This window comes from Anser brachyrhynchus (genome assembly GCF_964034855.1).
Source record: "Anser brachyrhynchus genome assembly, chromosome: 13".
NCBI lineage: Eukaryota > Metazoa > Chordata > Aves > Anseriformes > Anatidae > Anser > Anser brachyrhynchus.
Window position 1 is genome coordinate 8,383,794 of NC_137708.1, and position 20,457 is coordinate 8,404,250.

The 20,457-nt window shown below is 47.2% G+C and overlaps 1 protein-coding gene across 4 annotated transcripts in view; it reads left to right on the forward strand.

The window, feature by feature from the left end:
- Window positions 1-20,457, forward strand: part of GPC3 (glypican 3) — a 149,247-nt gene that overhangs the window by 119,169 nt on the left and 9,621 nt on the right. The window contains exons 7-8 of one of the 4 annotated variants that reach the window (XM_080553709.1): window positions 2,218-2,371; window positions 11,444-11,580. In XM_080553709.1, the coding sequence (XP_080409835.1) occupies window positions 2,218-2,371; window positions 11,444-11,562 (273 nt within the window). In that variant the 3' untranslated portion in view covers window positions 11,563-11,580. Of the gene's footprint in view, window positions 1-2,217; window positions 2,372-4,560; window positions 4,765-4,807; window positions 5,609-11,443; window positions 11,581-20,457 lie in introns of those variants that run through there. The other 3 variants (XM_080553710.1, XM_080553711.1, XM_080553708.1) reach the window with 3 other exon arrangements.

The window sequence follows — 20,457 nt, forward strand, 5'->3', positions numbered from 1 at the left end:
TATGGTGATGCTGGGGTGTCCTTGTCCTCGGTTGCTCCCTGCCGCGGACCTGTGTGGGTCTTTATCACCCAGCCCTGAGCTTTTGGGGAGGGGAGAAATGCATCAGGGAACACCCCCCCACACCACCACTGCCTTTTCTTGCAGTGTCCTTTTGTCTTCCGTTCATAAAAGCACGGCTGTGGCACAGGGCAGACTGCTGCACGCCCGAAGGAGAGGTTTGCCGCGTTGCTTCTGCCCGCAGGGCACGGCGCGCACAGACAGCATGGCCAGGAAAACCGAAGTGGTCTCACGTCGAGCCATTTGTTTTTCATTATGCTATGCTACTCTTAATATAAACAATAAGGTATGTGGACATTGCCGTGGACAGAGAGCCAGATGCTGAAAGCATTCCTCCAAGGCTGTATAAACTTCAGCAGCTAAATATTTTAGGAACTGTTTTCTAAGGCTAGCCTAATAGTTTAAAAATATAACCTAGATTCCAGATATTAAAAAATGCCTTGAAAGGCACGCATATTGCTGCAATAGATGGAAACAACTAAACCCCTGAAGTAAGCAGAAGGCTCCCATTTTGCAATATCTTCTGTTACTTATCCTTTTCGTTATTTTTCTTAATACTGAGATTAAATTCAAGAAGGCTTTTAGCAGTGTAGTGGTAGTGATAGAAATTTTCAGCATATATTAATGGGCTGACTCACACTTTCAAAGCGAAGCTGGGTTTATGATGAAATAGCTGGGTTCTTTCAGCAATAGCATAATCAGAAAAGTCAGTGGGAAGAGGAAGCCAGTATCTTAAAGACGTGTCTAATCCTACCATGCACCGTGAAGGGGCAGCATTGAGATCTCCCACCCGTGTTTGAAAGCAGTCCTGACCCTGCATTCAGTGGAGGTATTCAAATCTTCATCTCAGTGATGTGCAACCTGTCATGATTAGTTAGGACTTGACTTTAAAGCACTGGAACTGTTTTTCTGCTTGAAAATACCAGAGTTGCTTTGTGTGGATTACAGATTCTGTCACTGCTTTGCTTTGCCTAGCAAAGTTAAACCCTGCCTTAATCCACTGCTGTTAGAAAGCTCATCTCTACGAGCATCTTCAAAAACACATCAGGAAATGTGAGAGGTTTGGAAGAAAAGCCTGGCCGTGGGGGAGGATGTTTGTAGGTGCTCCCGTCATCACTGTGCTGACTGCCTTAGGCAGGGCTATGCCAGGACAAGGGCTCTTTGAACCACTGTGGTAGGATTCGTGATGTATGGAGCTGTCCTGGTTGCCCAAAGTGGTGTCAGTGCCCCTGGAAATGTTGAGGTCGTTACTGGGCCAGTACTTCTAGCTGAGATTGAGAGCAGCTCTTTGTTTTATTTTCTCATGTCCACTTCATGCTCTGCCAAAGGACTGAATGAGTGGTCCGTCAGTCTAAGTCTTCTCTGGAAGTGGTGGGCTTGATTTTCTGAGCTGCTCTTTTCTTGCAGATCCCAAAAACTTAGACTAGCATCCTCTGTACTTCAAGAGTAAAGAAGGAGATTTTTAGGTTATTTTTGTGGGGCACCATACGGATCGGAGAGATCTGTCATTTCTTTTCACACGTGTTACTTCTCAGATAGGTGATAATCCATGACAGCCACGCAGTGTTGTCTTCCAAAAGATTGCCTTATATCGAATTGACAACACGAAGACCCATGGTGGCATAGCAGTAACGAAGCCCGGGGCTGAGTTCAGCTGCTCCCTGTATGTGAGTGGGTGAAGGATGCTTGCTTCTGCTTGCCCTTCACCGCTGACTGCGGCTCAGCTGCACCGTTGCTTCTGTGTCCAACTTCCAGGGGAAAAGAAGAGCTTCATCTTGCCACTAGTTTTTGTCGTGACAGCAGGACTCAATCTGGCTCAACTCTGGAAATGCGTTTGGCTGCTGACCCCAGGGCTTCGGTGGCTGGTAGATGTCCTCCAGCCTCTGGTGCGAGGCTCACTGGGGAAAAGCCAAGGATCAGAGATACTCAGTGTGGTTTTGTTTCCTCCTCCTGTTTCTTCCACCGAGGTTTTGTGTGTGGTTTTGTCCATGAATGAACCTGAGCTCTTCAGTGCTTTGATACAAGGCATGCACTGGCTCACCATTGTGGCTTCACCCAGTCCTGTCCCCTTCTTGTCACCCAATCCCTCTGCAAGCGTGAGATGAAGAGGTGGGGAGGGTGGCAGAAGCTGTTAAATGACTGTCACATCCTGTCTTTCAGCTGCTCAAAGGGATGGCTCTGCCCCGCCAAAAAGCCATGGGCAAAACCACGGAGGAGGAGGAGGAGAGCGGAGACTGCGATGATGAAGATGACTGCAGCAGAGGCTCTGGGGACGGAGAGCTGCGAGTGAGGAACCAGCTCCGGTTCTTAGCAGGTGATGGGGATGGTGGTCCTGCAGCGGCTGTCCCTCTGGGGGTTGTAAGTCTGGGTGACGGCACGAGGAGCTGCTCAGCTTTCCACTGCCATGGCCCAGAGGCTGTTTGCACTCAGCGTCCTGCTGGCTAGCCTAAGTGCTGCTGAGGCAGCAGCTAGAAAAGTAATGCGGTTGCTTTTCCAGGTGGGTTTTGCAGGGGTGTGTTGAGGGCAGCCTGGCTGTAGGTATCAGTCACCTTCTTCTCTCATTCCCTCTGCTGCCCACGCTTGTGAGTTTAAAGGTGAGCTTCTCTGCTTTGTGGAGGGCTTCAGAAAATCAGTAAAGATGGCTCGGCTGCAGCAAAACATCTTGGTTGTTTCTGATGTAGGGTTTAGAGACTTAGGGTAATTTAAAAACAAATGGGAAAAAAAACAAACAAAAAAAGAACTCAGCTTCATTTTTCAGAAGTGATTTAGGTACTCAGGAGCCTAAAATTGCATTGACTGTCAGTATGATTCATGTCTTTGGTTGCTTTGAAGATGGCTACAAAGCATCCTGATGCTTCAAGGCTACATTATTAGTAAGGTCAGCCATATTATTAGTAAGGTCATTATTAGTAAGATCACCCGGTCACCCATTGGGACGAGGAAGTCAAGGTCCATTTGCTACTTGGGGAGTCACAAATCTGTTGGTGTGTGCCTTCTCCCCGACCCCCTAACTGCTGCTGTCCTCCTCCTGACTCCGTGGAGCTCAGCAGCACCGTCTGTTGTGCTCACATGAGCAAGACCAGGCTGCTTGAGGCCACGTCCACTGTGGATGTGTGGTGTCTGCTGAACGCGGGTCTGCGGCTGGGGGTTTGGTCCAATTAATGCTGGTTCCAGCGCTGCGCTTTGCTCTTCGAGAGACCAGACAACTGAACCTGGATAAAATCAGCTTTACTGCTTTGAAGTTTAAGAGGCAAATTTGGGCTCTTAAACGAAGCACAGATGTTTATAAATTCCCTTCCATTGGTCTGGGATAATTAAAATATCCTTAATGAAGTGAGAGCTGAAATATTAAATGCCAGTTTCATATCAAAGATTATTGACACATTATGTAAAATATATAAAATACATATATTCAAATATTGGTTAAGGGAAGGAAAAGGCTTTTTAAGTCCTCCAATCCAGGTCTGAAAGAGAAATATGTAATTCGGAGAAGGATAAAATGTCCTTTCTTTCATCCAAGAACTAAATATCAAAGTGTATGTTAAGGAAATGCAGGTGATCCACATTGTTCTGAGTTGAGAGCAGAGATACGTGTTTCATTTTCCATGATCTTTGTGTCACACGTTTATGCTATTTTAACGTGTTTCTAATTTCCTCTTATAGCTTTCCTTATAATATCATCGGTGATCTCTGAAGCTGTGTATATAATCCTTTCTGCCTTCTTCTATCTCTCTAGGCTAGTTTAATCACCGTATTGATCTCCCAGATAACCTGCCTGACTAGCAATTTAGACCTCTCTTGTCACTGTGGTATGTGAACATGTTACATGAAAAGAGGGCTTATCCTCCCTGTACTGCTCTGCTGGAGGGTGTTTGCTGCTGACTTTGCTACAGATTGGGTAAACATTAACTTTACACAGTGAAAAAGCAGCAGTGGCTTGGGGCATTGTCTTCTCGTCAGGTTAAGCCTCTCAGGCTGCTAAGAGCACTGGGTTTGACCAGCACAGCTTTTAGGCGCTAGCTGGCCTTGGAGGACATGTGCTGTGCCATCGTGGTGGCCAGAGAGACTTTCTGGATCTTCCTCAGCTGAGCATGCTATTTTGTGTGTGTGTGTTTTGTCTTAGAGCAGAAAGGCAAGTTGATCTGACAGTGGCAGAATCATATTTGGTTGGTATTGGATATAAATTGTGACTCTGTTCAAGTTTTATGTTGGAAACAAGCCCAGGAAAAGTTGCTGATGGTGTGGAAATAAGCACTTTCAACATTTTGAGAATATTTCTTTTCACTTTGAAAAGTGTATTTTTCAATTAATTTTTTCCATCATATCATAAGTACATAAGAAAATAAAAGGGACCAGAAACCATTCCACGTTTCCCCCTGTTCCACAAATTCTAAATTTTAGGTTAGCAAGCCGATTTGAAATGATGCCAGGCTTTGAAATCTGGAAATACTTTGTGAAACAAACTTTTACATTTAGCCTGGCTTTATCTCCCTCTTTCCCAAGGTGGTTACCCTGTAATAGAGACACAAAGGACTGGGAGCGGCTGGGATTGAGCCGCTGACGGTTCCCTGCTTTTATCACACGCTGGATGCTATGCAGTGCTCAGGCAGCGAGGCGGCTGGATGGCCAGCAGTGCATGTGTCCTAGCGTGGTGACCAAACATGCAAACCCCCTTCGAGCATGTTTCCCTGCTGGTCCTCAGGTTTGCTGTTGGGGAATGCATCTGGGTGCTTTGCTTTCTTTTTCTTAGAGGTCTGGTTCAGCTCAAGAGGAAATATCCCTGGCCCTGTGATAGCAGCAGAGAACTCCTCCCTCGCTAAGGGTTGACTGTGCTGTACAGATGGACTTGGCAGGCAGCTCTGCAGCGTGCGTCGTCCTCTTATCCAAGGGTAACAGGATAAAAATCATGTGGTCCTGTGAAGTGAGGTTGTGGACCGCGTCTGGGCCATGTGCCCCGGGTTCTTGGCCCTGCCTTAAAATCTCATTTGTAATGGGATCACTCTATAAGATAAAGGCTTTAACGAGGCACATAAACATCATGCTGCCACCGAATCTTTGCAGCAAAGTGGAGTGCGAAAGGATGTGCATCCCACTGTATCCTGTCGGTGACACGGGGAGCAGGAGAGGTGGGGGACTCCAGCTGAGCGCAGGCAGGCACCGGGTCTGCCTGATGGTAGAATGAAAAAGTTGTCAGTTTGCTGCGGCCTTTGCATGGGAAAGCTCAGCACTGTCTCACCCAGAAGGCAGGTCGTTTGGATAGTGCGTCTGTCCTGGCAGTCAGACTTTCTCCCGCTCCCCGGCACGGGTGCCGCCGGTCCTGCCGGGTAATAACTGCAAACAGCTGCTCGGTGGTGGCCTCAGCGAGGTGTCCCTCCGAAGGGTTGGAAAAATGTGAAAACTAAAAAAGAGCAAAAGGAGGAAAAAAAAAAAGTCAGTCTTGAATACAGACTAGTTTTGATTTATCGCCTGTTGTATAAAATGTAACCTTTGTTTCCTATTTATAATGACCCTGTAATAACTGGACAGTCAACTTAAACTTTAATGATTTAAACATACTTGTAAACTGTCAAGTCAAAAGTTTGTGAGTGACTATAAACATATGCTGGTGAGCGCTATATGCTAATAAATTCATTATTATGTTGCCCCAGTGGGAAACATGGAGATGGCAGACTTTTTTTATGATAGGTCTTTTATTGTTTGTCACATCTGCAACACATTAAGGATTTTGAAGGCAGATAATGTTTACAATAAGAGGAGGATTGAAAGCCTTCCAGCTCAGTGAAGAGCGCTTCCTGTTTGTCAATGGAGTAACCGTGGAACTGGCACCCTGTGCGCGGAGCTCCAAAAATAGAGATGTGTACATACGCACGCATATATTTATGCCACACCAATGGCAAATCATGCCAGCGAATAAATTATAGTATTTTCCCCCAAATTGCGAGTCAGTGCAAATGCATTCCAGAATCTATGATACAAACATGTCCTCGCACACTGCTGAGATCAGTCAGCCTACACCACGTACCCAAAGCAAACAGAGCCTGGGGAAGCTGGCGCTTCGCTGCTGCTCGAGACAGCCACCCGCTAATTAGCTCACCTCCGGCGTTCTCACTCAAGATGCCACTTATAACTGACAAGCCGGTTGCCAGGAAGCCTGAAAATAAAACATGGGTGCTGGAGACGCTCCTGTGCCGAATGGCTTTAGCAGGGGCTGTGGGAGAGGAGGTGCAGCCTTTTCAGGTGGTTTGCAAAGGTGGCAGTGGATGCAGTGCCCTGGGCAGCTTGTAGGCTATTGGGGAGTTTGTTGGGATGGAAACGGTGCCTTTAGTGGCAGGAGCATCACCCGGGAGCATCCTGAGCAGTCCAGCAGCTGGGGTCAGGGGAAAAGGGGAAGATTTACCCTTCCAAAATATCTGTGTTAGGCAGTAACAAAAGTTGTCTTGGGAACAGATGGATTTGGCAGAATTAAGCAGAAATAGTTTATCCTGGGAAGGGAAGTTGGCCTCATCCCATGAGATGTATAAGGATAGATGTATGCAATAAAGATATATAAAGATGGCTTGGCAGTGTGTGTGTGTAAAACAGCTCCCCTGCCTGGCTGTTCGTGCAGGTTGGACAGCAGGGAGTGTTGCCTTTCTCATCTCCCTTGGTTATTTATAAGGGCAGAGGGAATTTGCAGCTTGAGCCCCATTGCTGGCGCGGTGCTCAGAAAGCACCTTGTTTCTGCACCCTGCTTTCTGCTGCGGCTTCTGCTGCCCAGCCAAGCTGGCTGTGTGGTTTTCCAGCAGTCCGCGCATGCTGTACCTGGGTGCTGGATGAAAGTCAGGATCAGCACCAGGTGTCCCTTGCTTTTCCAAGTTCTGTAACTTTAATAGCTTCTGCCTTGTTTAGCCACTGATGTGTCCTCTAGGCTGGGTCATCTCAGGAAGTCTTGACAAATTTCTTTGGTTGTGTTCCTCTCATTACCCCCATTTTCTCCCGGTTTTGTTTCTGGACATCCTGGGAATCTGAGCTCCTTCTATCCCCAGGCTGTGGCAGGGAACAGGAGATGCTGCTGCTGCCACGGCATCTGAATTTCTTTTCCATGAAGAGCAGCAGGCTGCTTGTTTGTGGTCAGAGAGGGGGGTGTGGGTGCCGGGCAGTGGCAGCACTAGAGGCCAGGCAGGGTCAGTTTGTTTGCAGCCCTCGTGGTTTCTACAGCCCATTCCTGTGGGAAGGCTTCCTCTAGAAGTGGGTATTCATGCTGGAAAATGGTTGTCCTCAGGCTTTTTGGCCACCTTTGCTGCTTGGCGGGTGTATCTGCATGTAACAGGACAGCGTGGTGGATGCACCAAGGGTGCTGTGAGTGCGCGGGCATCTGCTGGGGCTCTCTCACTGCTTGTGTTTGGAGGCAGCCCAGCGGCATTTAAAATATTTACAAGATCACCTCTTCGGATTCTTTATTATGGCGATTGTTTCTCTGTAAATGCCTTCAGGGTGCCCGTATCTGAGCTGCAAGTATCTGCTGATGCTGCTCTGCCTGATTTAGTGCCGAGCCTGGACACTCAGTTCATTTGGATGTTTATCTGTCTGCTGAGAGACACGTTTTGAAATACCCAATTTGCTTGAAAATACTCCTTCAGCAGGTGGAAAACGTCCCTGTCTGTGTGGATTCTGCTGACAGTGTGGGGACACGCGGCTGTTGTGCCTTCCTGCTGTACAGCAGGAAGATCTGTCGCAGGACCCACTTACTGTGCGGGGCTCTGCCCCACCTTCAGCAGAGGTGCCCCGTCCTTGTCCCCTGTGACTAGGTGAGCTGCTCTGGTTTGAAGCAGTATCCTTCTGCTATTTATTTTTTTCCTGTTCTAATAAAAGCGTTAGGACTTTTAACTGTATTTTTTGTAGCAGCAACTTTTTTTTTTTTCCAAAGACGGTGCTGTTGAATGCTTGACTGAAGCAAGGATAGCAGAAACATGCTGTTTTACAAGACATTCATCCTGTCCCAGGGCAAAAATCCGACAAGGCCGAATGTCAGCTAGATTATCCTGATGGAAGAGCTGGAATTGTACCAAATAAAACAGTGCAATAGCTTGATTATTGCTTTTCTATTTCAAGTGTTTGTGTTTGTTGAAATTTCTCCTATTAATGAAAATTTGGTTGGAAGTCAAGAATTCTTTGTCGCTGTTCAAATATAAGCAAGAAGATAGAGAGGGGGGTCACGCAAAGCAGTTGGCTGAAACTGTAACTGAGTATCAAGTTCACTAATTCACTTTTGAAATCAACAACATTTTTTTGGTTTTTAGTTTTTAATTGACAGACTGGGTAAATTATTGGTGGCTTTCAGAGATGCGCTTGTTTATAGGACCCTTCAGATGGCTGTTTGTGATGGTGTGACTGTTTCAGGCCTCACAGGATATAAAATGTGTATATTTTAAAGGTTGCTTTTAACTTTTATGCTGAGAGTTCCTCCAAAGCAATGCTAAGTCCACAGCTGAAAAACTAGAAAGTTCGTGTATTAGTATAAGTATGCACTTTGCAAAGTGCTGTATATATACAAAAACATCTATGAAATCAGTAAGTAAATCCACTGGGTATGTTAATCCCATGTTCTTACTTTTCTGGTCTTGAGTTGTATTTTTTAAAAATATTTTCAGTGTAGTGGTAGCAGGTCTAAATCTGACTGAGGCATTTGTATGTTGCGTTTTTAGGAGCTGGTTTCCACTTCCTTGGTCCCCTTTGACCAAAAGTGAAGAATAATGTACCAGGTTTTTTAAAGCAGGATCAGTGCAGGACATTTAAATCCTTGATAGTTGTGTAGCCGTAAATCAAATGCATCACATTCACGATGTGAGAGGAAATTGGTCTAAATACTTTTGGAATCTCAAATCAATGCAGACAAGTCTGGTTCCTGGCCTCAGTATATGGTGACCGGGTGAAATCTAACAGTTTGAGATATACCCAAGGTCAGGTGAGATGATTTGCTGCTCTTACACCATACAAACGCACAAGTCTTTGTAAATCCGTGGTTGCTTTTTAGTCCCAGTAGTTTGTAATGCTACTCTTCTGGCAAAAGGTTTTCCCTCTATTCAGGCTTAAACATAGATTGCAAGTTTGAGTAACAGTTTGTGTTGTGCCAGAGTGTCTAAGGAGACATTTTTCAACAGTGTAATTTGGGAGCTGATGTATCTTTAAAGTGTTACTGAGTGCAACGTTATACATGACTGAACGCATCAAAACAATTTCAAGTATGCAAAGATCTGCCCAGTTGCAATAGTGATAGTCATATTTATCTTTAAAGAATGATGAATCTGTTTTTCTGTGGCTTGAAAATGCATGAGTTCTTCTGAAGCTGGGAAACACAGTTCCTGACTCAATACAAACTTCTTTCTGTGCTGTTTTTCTTCAGGGAGAGACGAAATAGTTTAGATGGATTTCTTTTTAAGGGACGACAATAAAGGGATATTTCAGACAGAAGCAGAGCAGGTGGTACTTGCTAATGGACTGACAAGATAACCTTACACTGATAGTCAGGGCTTCGTATCTGTGCCTGTTTGCCATACAAAGAGAGGTTTGTCTGCAAGCCTGATAACAATACAACGTGTTGATTGACTTTTCACATAGGAGAGGGTGCCCCTTTCATGAGTGGCTTGGCTTTTACTAATGCCCTACTGCAGGTAAGCTGATAAGAGTGATTACAGTGATGTAATAAATGAGTCTGTAGCGAGCAGCCCTTCCTGGTGTGGCGGGAGAGGGCTCCTGCCCCAGAGCATGTCCCAGCTGTGCCAGCTGCTGCGTGTGCCCGGCGCTTGTGTCGGTGTGCTGCCCTCAGCCATAAAACATCCCACAAATGTCCTGTGTGTGTTGGGCTGGGCTGTCCCACATCCCTGTCCTGCCCTGTGTCTGCTGGGGCTCGTGGTCTCAGAAAATGTTGGACGTGTCCTGCGTGAAGAAGAGCTGCTTTCATTACTGGCAGTGTTTCCACTCCTCTGCAATCCAGGACAGGCTGGCACAGCCTATGTCCTTTTCTTGTGGACTTCTACGTAAGCACACCTCACTGCATTGTCTTCAGCCCTGATACGGAGCAAAGGTGGGTGCCCTTGTTATCTCATCCTTGTGATCACATTGCAATTTGTTGCTTCTGGTTATACCTCAATGGCCGGGTTTCTTTGACCACCGGAGTACCGCCGGAGGAGAGTAGGCATGGGACAACACTGCAGCTGATTTGTGGCTGCAGTGCTGCAAAACGGTGGCATGTGGAAACAAACCACAGCCACTGGTTGAAAGCACGACTGGGTTGGCAACACTGGGATCCTTTGGAGCATGCCACTGTAATGCTGGGGACTGGACTTCAGGCAACGAGTACTGAATGTGAAGGACATCGTGCAGCAGGGACACCCGGAGGTTGTATGGAGTCGAGAACACAAGAAGGGAAGCTCATGGAACTAAGATCCATCAAGGACTCCTAAACAAAGCTTGGCTTAGGATGGCATTGACATGCATCTGCCTGGAACACATCTTGGGGAAACTGTGCAAAAACTGCAAACACAACTAACATTGGTCCAGGTGACCCTGTCTCATCGAAAGGGTCTGAGAGGGTCCTGGGCTCTCAGCTGGGGCTGTTGCATTGCTGTCAATCATCTCGGCCTGAGAGAGATGTCCAAGAGGATAGATGTTGTTTCAGGTGGACCGTGGAAGTCAGCTCTTACTAGAAAACTTGTGTACAACTTTCACAGTACCTTTGAGCCCTAAAGGGAAGAAGATGGGAAATGCTGAAACTCTCAAGACTGCCTGAAAAATCCTGGCATCTTGGTTCCCTTCATTGAACTTGAACAAATATGTATTTTTACATGGGATATCACGCCAATGACTTAGCAGTGCAAGCTGCAGCATTGCATTATGGCAGCAAGTGAAGGCTCTGCGGAGCTGGTGTTTACTTAGATGTGGCTGAGTGAGAGCCTACACGGTAGTGATTTCCTTATCCGAGATCCATCAGGTTAGGATAGATGCAGACGGAGCATTGCACTCTAGAAAACTGTTTTTTACATTTTTCTATGAATACAAGTGCATGTACATGGACCTGATCCGAGCACCTGGCACTGGTGGTTGATACTCTCTATGCCAGCAGCTGGAAACACAAACCTGGCCTGGAAGGAGCCTGTCTTTTTAGCCCTTGCTGAAAAGATAAAGGAGAGAGGGAGAGGGATGCTCCTCCAGAGAAATCTCCCAGGACTTGGTGTTTTCATGTTTCATGAAATTCATGTCTCTTTCTCTCTTCTCCCCAACCCTTGTCTTGCTGTAATTGCAAGTAAAAATAGCTTGCATTTGGGTCTGGACTGCAAATCACTCGTCAGTTCGTGTATTACCAGGACACGATCGGTTACTGAGTCAACACTGCTCTGTTCACTTTCAGTGCGCTTCAGAAACGGGGGAATTCATCATTCGTCAGGAGGAAGCTCTCTTCAACTGTTCTGCATTAGCTGTGACCTGTGCGTGCACATCTGCCGTCCTCACTGGGGCCAACACCAGTAGTAACATGAACTGAACCAGGTGTGTCCAAGCGCTGGCTCCACCAATTCCCTGATGGACCTCCACCAGCTTCCCGACCCCTCGCACAGGGAGATAAATGAGCTGTGAACTGGAGGAGAGAGGTCCTTCCCACGCAGTGGATGCTGGTGGGCTGCGCTCTGCCTTCACCACGCATCCCTGGCCCTTGTGGTTTCCAGGGCTTTCATGGCTCTGAGGAGAACCCAGATGGCTCTATGCTGTATCAACAAATTTCACGCAGCTGAGTGCTTCTGAATTGCAAAAGCCAGGTTTGTCAATCTTGCCAGCTCTTGTGGGTCTATGGTATATCTCACTTTGGGCTAAAAAGGGCTGACCCCAGAACTTAACCTTCCACCGTGGTGCTTCTAGGGCAGGCTGGAAGTTTTCTGATGGGGAGACTTTGATTGGAAAATGCCTCTCTGCTGGAACTGAGATGTGGTGAAGTATGCTGGGGTTTTGGACAGGTTTTCTGTTTTGGAAATAAATTCAAACATCTTTCTCTGCTCCTGCAGTGGGGAAATGCAGAAACAGCCTGTTTGCCCATACTGGCATGTGTAATATCATCAGCTTTCACTCCAGAGTGGCTTTTTGTCCTTGTTTGAGATTATGTTTTAATTACACCACGGGAAAAATGAAATCTAAATGAATTGATTGGACTTTGTTGGAGTGGTATGTTTTGGCCTCCCCAATTCAACTTGCCTTTTTTTTTTTTTTTTCAAGCAACAGAAAATTTGGACACGTTTTGCCTTTGTTCTGCTTTGGAGCAGTAGCACATTCCATGTTTTCTGTGGGAATGGAAATCTGGCATTTTGACTAGCTTCTGTTGTTTCAGAAAATGTCTTCAGCGGTATTTAGAGCTCTTGACAATATCTTGCTGTCCCAGGCGCTTCCCGCATGGGTTGCCCTGCACAGGGCAGCTGCAGCAGGAGGCTGGGTCTGCGCCCAGCATGGGTCATAAATACAAACCCAGCCCGAGGACGTTACTTGCTAGCAGTGCTTTTATTTTCTGAGACCTTACTTCGAGAAAAAGCCTTGTCTGGTTGTCCTTTGCTGGATACTGAAAGTCCCTGCGTGCCCAGGGTCACTGCATCCTATCTATGGCTGGCTGCTCCCTTGCTTTATGATATGCCATTAGTTGCTCCTAACCAGGCATGCTGGGGTGGATGCACTGCAGTGGCAGGTACTGCTGGTTGCTGTGGGACCTTGCTCACTCCAGGCTGTGGCTGCTTCGGCAGCTGGACAGGCTGCCAGGGCGTATGTCACCATCTAAGGTCCAACACAGGACTCCCAGCAGGATTTCTGAAATGTAAATTGCAACTGCAATGTGATACATATCCTTTATTTTTTCCCTTCCTGTTTTAATTCAAATGCACTCAGTATCTTGAGTCTCTGTAAAATCATTGGGCTTGAAGCTATTTTGGAGTTGCTTGTGTCCCATGGATACTGGAGACGCTTCCTGCTTGGGGAGTCAGACATCTGCTGAAGCATGTTTTTGGACTTTTGTGTTACGCAGACTGCAGTTGGCAGGTGGGAGCTGGTGGTTATTATCAGAGTCTGAGTAATATCCTTTGCCTCCCTGATAACTCTCCACCGGCTGCTCTGCAGCTTTGGTACATTTGCTCGTCCTGTTCTGGTTTCCGTGTAGATCGTTCTGGTAAAAAGTAAATAAAAGTTGTGTGCTCCCCAAAATCATAGCAGAACACAGCCTGCAGTATTTCCTCCTCTTCCCTTGTCCACATAAATCATCTGCTAAGGCAAGCTCAGAGAATGTGAAAGAATGCATTTATAGCAGAAATGCTCTCCTTTCCCTCCCTTCCAAGGGCAAACTCTCTTGCTTGTGATTCGGTGTCTGCTGTCAGGGAGCGCCTGATGTGCTGTCGCATTTGATTTCTGTTCCTGGCACTTGTAGCTTTATTTCTGCTGTTGCAAAGACGAAAAGAGGCTCAAGGTGTGCCCAGCACCACGCAGCAAACACGTGGCTGCATGCAGGGCTGGCTCGCCCCTCCGCGTGGCTGATGTGCGTTCTGTCCGTGGGTGCTCTCACCAATACACCGATTTTTTCCAGATGTGGGGCAGCGGCGATCATCAGGTTGGGTAGGTCGCTGCTGGAGCCTGGTGTGTTTGCTGGAGGTGTCTGTCCGGAGGGGAGGGCTGTGTTGGGAGCTGCTGCAGCTTCTAGAGGAAGAAGCTGTGTGGTTTCTCCTGCCTGAGGTCTGCTGACTGTTGGGTTTCCAGGGAGGAAGCGCCAGCTTGTGGGCCAGGTACTGATCTTAGAGGTTCAGCTGATGCCTTTCCTTCCACTCAGCTTCTCTAAATGCTTTGAATGGCTGAACACAACGGAGGCAGCGCGGGACTGCAGGCAGAGGAAGGTCTGGTAGTCCCCAAACGCACAAATAATGCCACCGAAATCAGTCCTTGGGCATGCGTACAGCTGGGCACCGGCTGAAGTACCTTGCCGAACTGAGCCAGGTACTTCAGGCTATTAGCAGGTGCTAAATAGGTCTTTCCTATTTAGTGCCCTTAATTTATTAAATCAGTCAGCAATACTCTATGAGAAATAGTGCTGGAAAAGGGAGCAGAGTGAGCTCTAAGTTTCCAATTTCTGCTGGATCAGGCCCCTGGAGATCTGTGTGATCTGGTGGATTGGAGGCAGTGCTATTGCAGTGACTCATAAACAGATGTGCCCAATTTACATTGCAGCTTAATACCTTTGTTTAAAAAAATGTTTTTTCAAGACGAATGTGTTAAAGCAGATGTTTCCAGTAAAACAAATGCTTGCGTGATTTACAAACAACTTCCCACCGCCAGAACTCATTAGAAAATGTGGAAAAAAGAAAAATGATTCTGTGTACCAACAAAAAAGATAAAATAAATCAAAAAATAAGCAGACTGCGAGGAGGTATTTCTACATGTTGAATGAAAAGAACTGCTGTTCTTGGGTGGGGAAGCAGGAAGTTTGAGAGTGATTTCGGTTGCTAATGGCAGTAAGACTAACCCTGATCAGCTGCATATATTAAAGAGCAGAAACTTGTCTGTAAAAATACTTATCCATGTCCTGTTATGTAGGATACAAGGTAACTGGGACCGCTGTGTGGGATTGCCCAGAGGCTACCAAATCCCTCACATCCCATTGAAACCTCCTACAAGCCCCCACACACTGACCAACTTGATTTCCAACATGCCAGCTCTGGCCAGCAGAACCTGAGTCTGGGTTTAATGCTCCAGGGCTCCCTGGGCACGGGGGACTATACAGAGCTGTGGGACATCCCTGGGCACCCCCACTGCTGTTGCTCTCTGCCTCATCTTCCAGGCAGCAGGGCCCAGGGGGAGTTTGCTGACCTGGGACCGTGCCCTCACCGGTATTTTTGGGCTGTTGGGGAGGGCTCCCGAGGGCAGGGGACGTGGGTTGGGTGGCCCATGTCTCTGCAAAGTGGCACCCTAGCACCTAACAGTGGTGTTTCCCTCTTGCTGGCATTTGGGATTGAAATGCTTTGGGTGGGAGCCGGGTGGGATGCTTGGGTGGGAGCAGGGCTGCGGTGCTGGTGGGTTGCTCTCTCCAGGCACTGCAGTGTTTGCTCTGCTGCATCTTGCAGCAGGTGATGGGGAGTGAGGGCTTTTTTCTTTCAATCAGTTGGTATTAAGCCACACCATGGCTTTGTGGTAGCCAGGGAGTCCTCTGCAGCCTGTGCAATCCCTCTGCCACCTAAATACTTCAGTTTCTGAGTCCAGTGCCACCCACTCATCTCCCCACACCAACAGGAGGTGCCTTTGTGGGGCACTGGATGGCTGTGGGACTGCACTAACCATAAAGCAAAGCAAACAGATGCAGCTCCTACAGCAACCCTTGCTCCACAGGAGGACACCTGCATCAGCCTGGGTCTGTCCCCGCGATCCTTCTCTGTGCATCCCATGGCAGGGGCTGGAGGATGTTTCCTCTGTCTGCAACTGCTCAGGTCTCTTGGAGCAAACTCACAGTGTCTTTGCATTTCCTCAGGGGGCTGCGCAGGGCTGTGCCTGTTCACCTGCTCCTCCATGCTTTTGGAGGCAAAGGCAGGCATGTGCTGAGAAACTCTGTCATCTCCGGTCTCTTTGGACGTGCTTTCCGCCCGGCTCCATTGTGGGGCTGCCGTCACACGGTGCCTGCAAGTCCGGCACTCATGTTACATACAATTTGACACCCCATGTGGTCTTAATGGGTTTCCCAGGCTACAGCTGCAGCACAGCTAGCACTTTTTGTTAGCTGAGGGGGCTGGCAATCCCCCTTTGCTGTCCAGCTTTCTGTTGCACCAGTATCATTTTTTATGCATTTGTGTTTTTGTTTTTGCATTGGTTACAAAAACCTAGAGCTAAGGAAAAAGTGTGTTTGTGGGTCTGCAGGCTGCTCATCTAAATCCATTGTTTCTTGGCACATGTGCCCAAGGCAAATGGTTTGTCTAAGGGCTCTGCTCACAGTGCTGCTTCTTGGGGCGGGAGGGGTTGGGAGGATGGGCAGAAAAACGCAGCCGGGGCATCTTCTGCAGCCTGTCCCACCCAGGGTGGGGTGACACAGCTGCCTGGTAGCCAGCGGCATGTAACAGGCAGGAGCGAGGATGGTTTGGGGACCTTCTGTTGCTTCTTGGCTAATTTCTCATCAGGGCTGTGGAGTTCATCCTTAAGAAAAATGACCGCTAAGGTCAAAGACTGGCTGGGGTCCTGAAGGAATAAGGGCTGGGCGGGTGCACTGAGAGAGGACTGCGGGACTTTGCTCCCTGGTGTGTCTGTTTCCCATGCCTCGTCATAAAGAGCATTTTCAGAGTAAAGCCTCGAACGGCTGCCTTTGCAGGGGGACTTGCTGGGACCCAGCCGGAGGAATTAAAAGCATGCTATAAAGAGGGGGATGCTGCTGCAAAGCAACTCGGGGCACTCGGGTGCTTTTTCCAGTTTGCCCATTGATGCTCATGGACCCTCCTTGCAACGTCAGCTCAGTTTTAGCCATTAGCTTGTGCTTGGCTCCTGAGGACCACGAGGCTTCAGTGCTTAATTAACCTCTGCAAAGCAGGGAGCGTAATTAATGCCTGTGGTGTGCTGCGAGGCCTTTGGGTGAATGGCAGCACGCAATCTCTACGCTTTGCTTTTCCAGAGCAAAACCCCGCGGTCAGGTCTGTGGAAGCCACTGCTGGCCAGTGCCACGCATCGTGCAGAGGCTGTCCTGGGAAGGCCACTCGTCACAGCTCGGTGTTTTGGGATTTTGGGTCTCTGCCGGTGCAGATGTGGCTTGATGCGTCTCGTCTCCCCTCCGTGCTGCTGCACTCCTGACAGGTGCAAATCGTCACAGGGACGCGGAGCCGAGCGGAGAAAAATCCCACTGTGCTCCGTAAAAAGGAGTGATCAGGGGATAACTCCATCTGCTTTCCTATTGTTTCTACACCGGCTTTTGTAATTTCTTCCTGAATGACCATTGGTCTTTAGTCACTTCTTCAAAATAAAGGGTCAAAATTACCCCTGTTAGTTTAGTGCTACTTTTTGTTAAACAGTCCTGCAAAGACTAAGCAAACTGGGTGAAAAAAATAGTAAGTTTTGGTAGCTTAAGGACAGCCAGGCAGATTTCCTTCCTGATATCTCTAAAGCTTTTTTTTTTTCTTTTTTTTGTCATTGTCAGCTTTGTTTTTGTGGGTGTTAAACATAAAGGAGAGGAGAACAGATTGCAGGTACAGTGAGTTCCAACACAATTGACTGCCATTATTTAAAAACGATGCTTTTAACCAAGTCTATAAAATCACCTCCTCATTTATAAATTGTCAGGTGTAAAACTGCGTGGTGTACGGGATTGTTCTGTCACACACCGTCCTGACGCTGTCACGCACGCTCCCGCTTTGGGTGATCCGCAGACATTTTACAACACTTGCCACTGAGCGCTAGCAGACATAAATCAGCTCTTTAAAAGTGTAAATGTTTTATTTCCTATGAGTTGGGCAAGATATTTTGAAGGGAACGAAATGTAAATAGAATGAAATTCTTAAGCAAGATTATTGATATGACAGGACTAAGGAGCTTGGGATTCTGTGAAAAGTGCCTCTTTTCATCCCTCTAATAAGTCCATTACTTGCACTCGGGAATATTTTAAGGTCCTTTTCATGCTGAATCTGGAGTTGAGCATGCTTTGCATTTCAAGCTTTGTCTATGAATCAGTAGAAGCCAAAGTTATTTCTGCTTTAAAATAACAGGAGCAGGGAACAGCTAATCTCTTTTCATTCTGAGTCCTTACATTATTTTACTGGACAGAGTTTGTGTTGGCTACAAAACAGGGCATTCACAAAATCTATGAGAAGGAATTTAGTCTAAGAATGAAGCCTAGATTGCAGTATGCATAAAGGCTCCTTCTCCTAAGGCCATTAAGAAATTCCAAATCTGAGCTATTTTGAACAGTGACATTAAATTAGCCTTGCTAATTCCAGTAATTCAAGCTGATAGCTGAGTTTACAAATCTACTAGATGAGGCCTTCCCATAATTACAATCTCAATGTGCTTTTCAGCTAAGGTGAGTTGGCACAAAAAAGATAAATAAATAAAAGGGGGGAAAATGCTCTTTCTGTTCTGTCTTTTGAGATGAATATCTCTAAAGAACAGTTAAATGGCTGTATTGCACCAATAAGACATTCCCTGTCCTGGACTGGAAAGTTCATTTTTCCTCTAATGTGCAAGTATAAGAGCAGAAAAGAGACTGGATTTTTCACTGCTTTGTTTTTTCTGTTGTCTGTTTTCAAAGGAGCATTGGTACTGCTGGTGCTTGCAGTTCAGTTTTTAATTGTTTATTTACAGATAGTTATTTCTACTGGGGAAAAGAAGGGCTATGACTATTTTAGCCTCTTTTGTGGTGGACAAAAAAAAAATAAACCTTTGGTGGATAAATCCAGGTTGGAGCAGGTGGAGTAATAACACAAGCAGCTACCCTTCTTATTCCGCTGGAGAAGTTGATTTCCAGATCCTGACACAGCTGGACATTCTCAGGGTGATGGAAAGGTTTTGAGGATATGTTTTCAAAGCCATAAGGCACAAAAACATGAAACAAATAAAAACTGAGTGCATTATTTAAAAGGGTGTTAATTTTATTAGAACTAAGCTGAGCTAATATAAAGGCGAATTTAAGTATTCACATCAGCACTTAACTCTGGCTGCAATGTTCATAAAATGTCCTTTTGATCAAGCTGTAAGTGTTTTGATCCTTCTTCTATGAGCATCATTCAAAGTGACCTAGCCGTAGCTCAAAGCAGGCATCTGCAGCTGCAGAAGTCCTTGAGCAATAACAGGTCAGGAACTTAAATGCGTGCTCTGCTGGGAATGCTAATATTGCAATTGTTTTGTTTGTTCCAAATAAGAATGACAGTACAAAAACTCTCACAATATAAAAATTCCTAACAGAAAATTGATCCACCACCATTGACTGTGGATACTCGAGTCAAGATTTTAAAATGCTGATTGTAATCTACCAGAATAATAATGGTATTGGAGCTAAGTATTTTGATACCGTTGGCATGTGAGTGTCTTGTGAGGGCTTTCTTCAGCTGATAGCGTTGTCACAGCCAAGCAAGATACCTGGATTTTTACAAGACTGCCCTGATTCAAGAGGACACTATCCTGCTGAGCACCTGCAGGCCTGCGTGTGCTGCAGGGGGTGCGAGTCCCTTCGTGGCTGTTGTTGGGCTCCTGCAGCTCACAGAACCACAGCAGTGCATTGCACTGTCCCCCAGAGCCTGTTGGGGCCCACCTGGAAAGGGATGAACCAAAAAGTATGTGGGAGGCTGGCAGGCATCTCCCCCTCTCCCTGACGCAGGGAGACTTCCTGCCACCGCTGCATGTTGCCTTGCCCACAGGCTTGGGTAAATGCAGCAGGTAATGCCCCAAATCAACATCTAGGACAAAAACCGCGTAGAAATGCACAGTTTGCCATCTGCATAGAAGGGCCTGATAGGGAGCTGCTAGGAAAGAGCGCTCAGTGCAGGCACATCGTGTGTGGGGAGGAGTGCCGTGGGTCCCTAGCTTCTTTTCCCTTTTTTGGGAGGGTGGAAGAGGAGGGAGGCTGAAATGCACTTCTAGATTTCCAGGAAACATCTCTGTAATCCGTTTTTATAGAGGATTTTGTGTTTTTCAAGGGCTTTACAAACTGGATTACATAGCTTTTTTATTTTGATTTTCCACTGTGATTGTGACATTCCTGAGATTGAGCCATGAGTGTTCAAGATAGGATGGAGGGGGAGGCGTTCATGGACTTGGATCATGGAGCCCTCTTTCATTGCTACCTTGTCTCACTGCTTGGCTTATACCTGCCTGCTTGTAGTGCCGATGGATGTGTCTCTGTGCAATCGGATGCTCCTCTGTGACTGTCCCCAGTATCCTCCATGGCTGCACGCCCAAGCTGCCCCTGGGAGGTGCAGGGCAGGAGTCCAGGGTCGATCCCCTCCCTCCCTTGCTGTTTCCTCCTGGGGGAGGGCCAGCCAAGGTGGTGTACTCAAGCTTCACCACGGTCCCAGCCATGGGCACCAGCTTGACAGGGTTCAAAACGCAGGTCTTGGAGAATGATGGAGAACTAGGAAAGAGCAAGTGTGTTGAGCTGGGTCCTTCACAGCACCACAGTCCTGGTGTCCTGGTGCTCAGCTGGGATGATGCTGGGTTTCCCATGGGAGCTGCTGCCACCGTCCAGCTTTCAGCACCGTCATTCCAGCAGTGTGTTGGGACCAGGCTTTGTGCTCGGCCCAGGAGGGAGGCAGGGAGCAGGAACCAGCCCTGGTTTTGCGTCAGACATTACGTTCACTCGGTGAGCAGCTGGGTTTAATTTGGGTCGGTCTCTCTCTGCAGCCGTGCAGAAGTGCAAAGCCAGGTCCTGGTTTCAGACTTCAGTGACTG